At 41.8% G+C, this 2,049-nt stretch overlaps 1 protein-coding gene across 1 annotated transcript in view; it reads right to left on the bottom strand.

Annotated features, from left to right (window-relative positions):
* Nucleotides 1-295: 295 nt before the first annotated feature.
* LOC101855428 (ubiquitin-protein ligase E3A) overlaps nucleotides 296-2,049 on the bottom strand; it is a gene marked incomplete at its 3' end in the record, with an annotated part of 12,022 nt that continues 10,268 nt past the window's right edge. Inside the window, 2 exon segments of the mRNA XM_005102165.3 lie at nucleotides 296-463; nucleotides 1,725-1,930. Coding sequence (XP_005102222.2) covers nucleotides 296-463; nucleotides 1,725-1,930 — 374 coding nt within the window.

The following is a 2,049-nucleotide window of genomic DNA, read 5'->3' as shown; positions in this document are numbered from 1 at the left end:
TGATTTTCTCTTTGTCAAAACTACAACATCTTATGTTACTGTTGTACTTTGTATTGCATTGTAAGGCGCTCAGAGCCTTTGTACTTTAATCGGGGTTGAGCGCTATATAAATGCCATTTATTATTATTATTATTATTATTATTATTATTATTATCATCATCAGTAGTATTATTATTATCATCATTAGCATCATCATCATTATTATTATTATTATTATCATCATCATTATTATTATTACTACTATTATTATTATTACTATTATCATCATTATTATTATCATTATCATCATTATTACATGTTTGTTGTCCTGAGTGAGCGGCAGTGACTCGCCGCCCTCCTTCAGTTCCACCGTGTGACAGTGACCAAACACGTCGTGGTAGCCGATGCTGAACGACTGGGCGAAAACATCCTCAAAATCCTCCCCCTCGTAGTCCAGCATGTCCTGTAGACTGTGCATCAGTGTCTGGGGGGAAGATTTTTAGTTTTAGTAACAGTTTTACGCCACTTGTAACACAACAAGGTCACATAAGTACAAAGATTAGATCTTTAGTTTACTTTTAGTAAGAGTTTTACGGCACTTGCAACACAATAAGGTGCCGAAGATTAATAGAGGTGTTACAAGAGAGTAACAAATATAAAAAAGGAGGCGAGATCAGGACGATAGAAGATGTTAGATAGGAAAGGAGAAGCAAACACATCAGAGCATCCATCGACCACCTATGAGGGAGGACAGAAAAAGGGGTGGGGGGGGGGGTAGAGTGGGGTAGAGGTAGGTACAGATTAGTTACAAATCAACACTTGTACATTGGAGCTTTCTTTCTGCTACAAAAACTGTTGATATAAAAGACAAGGATGTTCTGACATCCAGAGCAACATTGCACAGTAGCTGCCCTCCGCACGGGCGGGGGGGATTACTCCACCATTTCGGTGAGAACTACCCAAAGATTTTTAACTGAAACTTGAAATTTTTAAACACATTATATCTTTGTACATTTGGGTCCCAACGCGGTGGAATCAGGCGCTCGTCAATTTTTTTTGAGCGTGTGGAGTTATTGGTATCATCCGAAAGCTTATTCACTTGTTTCGCTGTCGCAGAAAAAAGTACTCATAAATCATTAATAGAAGTCGAGATACTTGCGATTGAAGCAGGTGGGGTCGCCCTATATAGACGCTGAAGATCGAGAATATGCACCAATATAAATGCTGTAGATCAGATCATGGATATGCAGTATATACAGGGATGCCACTCAATTTTTTTCGAAAATAGCTGAAAATCCACGCCCCACGGTCTCGCTAACTTGAAAATCAATTTGAAACCCAAAGGGTGTACATCAAGAGAAATGACAAACAAACAAAAACAATGGGTGTACTTTAAAAAATGACAATTTGGTGCAAGTTGTGTGTGTGGGGTTTTTTTTTTTCCACTATAGATTCTATCTCCATCTCAATAACGGAATAGCGGATCAGGATCAAAATACAGGAAATAATGGAAAAAAGCGGAAAAGTGTCATCCCTGTATATAAATGCTACGGACTCTGGATGGGGTTAAAAAGGTCCTGGAACTAAACAAAACATATCTATAACAGATGCCACACACTTAGCACAGGACCGAAACCTGCACCCCCCCCCCCAAATGAACATCCTAAGGACACCAGAGGAAGGAAACGGTAAAACGTAAGCAAAACTGACAAGTAACCGTAAAGCAAGACTGCCGTAGCACTCACTGGGTCAAGGTCATACAGGTCGGCAAAGGTCCCCTTCTTGCCCATGAGCTTGCGGTAGACCACCATGGGGAAGTGGATGTCCAGGATGCAGCTGTTGTAGATGGCCAGCCCCAGCAGGATGCCGATCAGCGTGAACTGGGCGTCGTTCTCGAAGGACAGCGAGTTGAACCAGAAGTGGTGGGACTCCTCGTTGTACGCGAACATGCCTGGGTGGAGGAGAGAGAGAAAACCATCTCGTTACATGCCTGGGTGGAGGAGAGAGAGAAAACCATCTCGTTACATGCCTGGGTGGAGGAGAGAGAGAAAACCATCTCGTTACATGCCT

Source organism: Aplysia californica, unplaced genomic scaffold, assembly GCF_000002075.1.
Source record: "Aplysia californica isolate F4 #8 unplaced genomic scaffold, AplCal3.0 scaffold00315, whole genome shotgun sequence".
In the NCBI taxonomy this organism is placed as follows: Eukaryota; Metazoa; Mollusca; class Gastropoda; order Aplysiida; family Aplysiidae; genus Aplysia; species Aplysia californica.
Note: the sequence above shows the minus strand (reverse complement) of the source record. Positions and strands in the feature narration are given on the sequence as shown.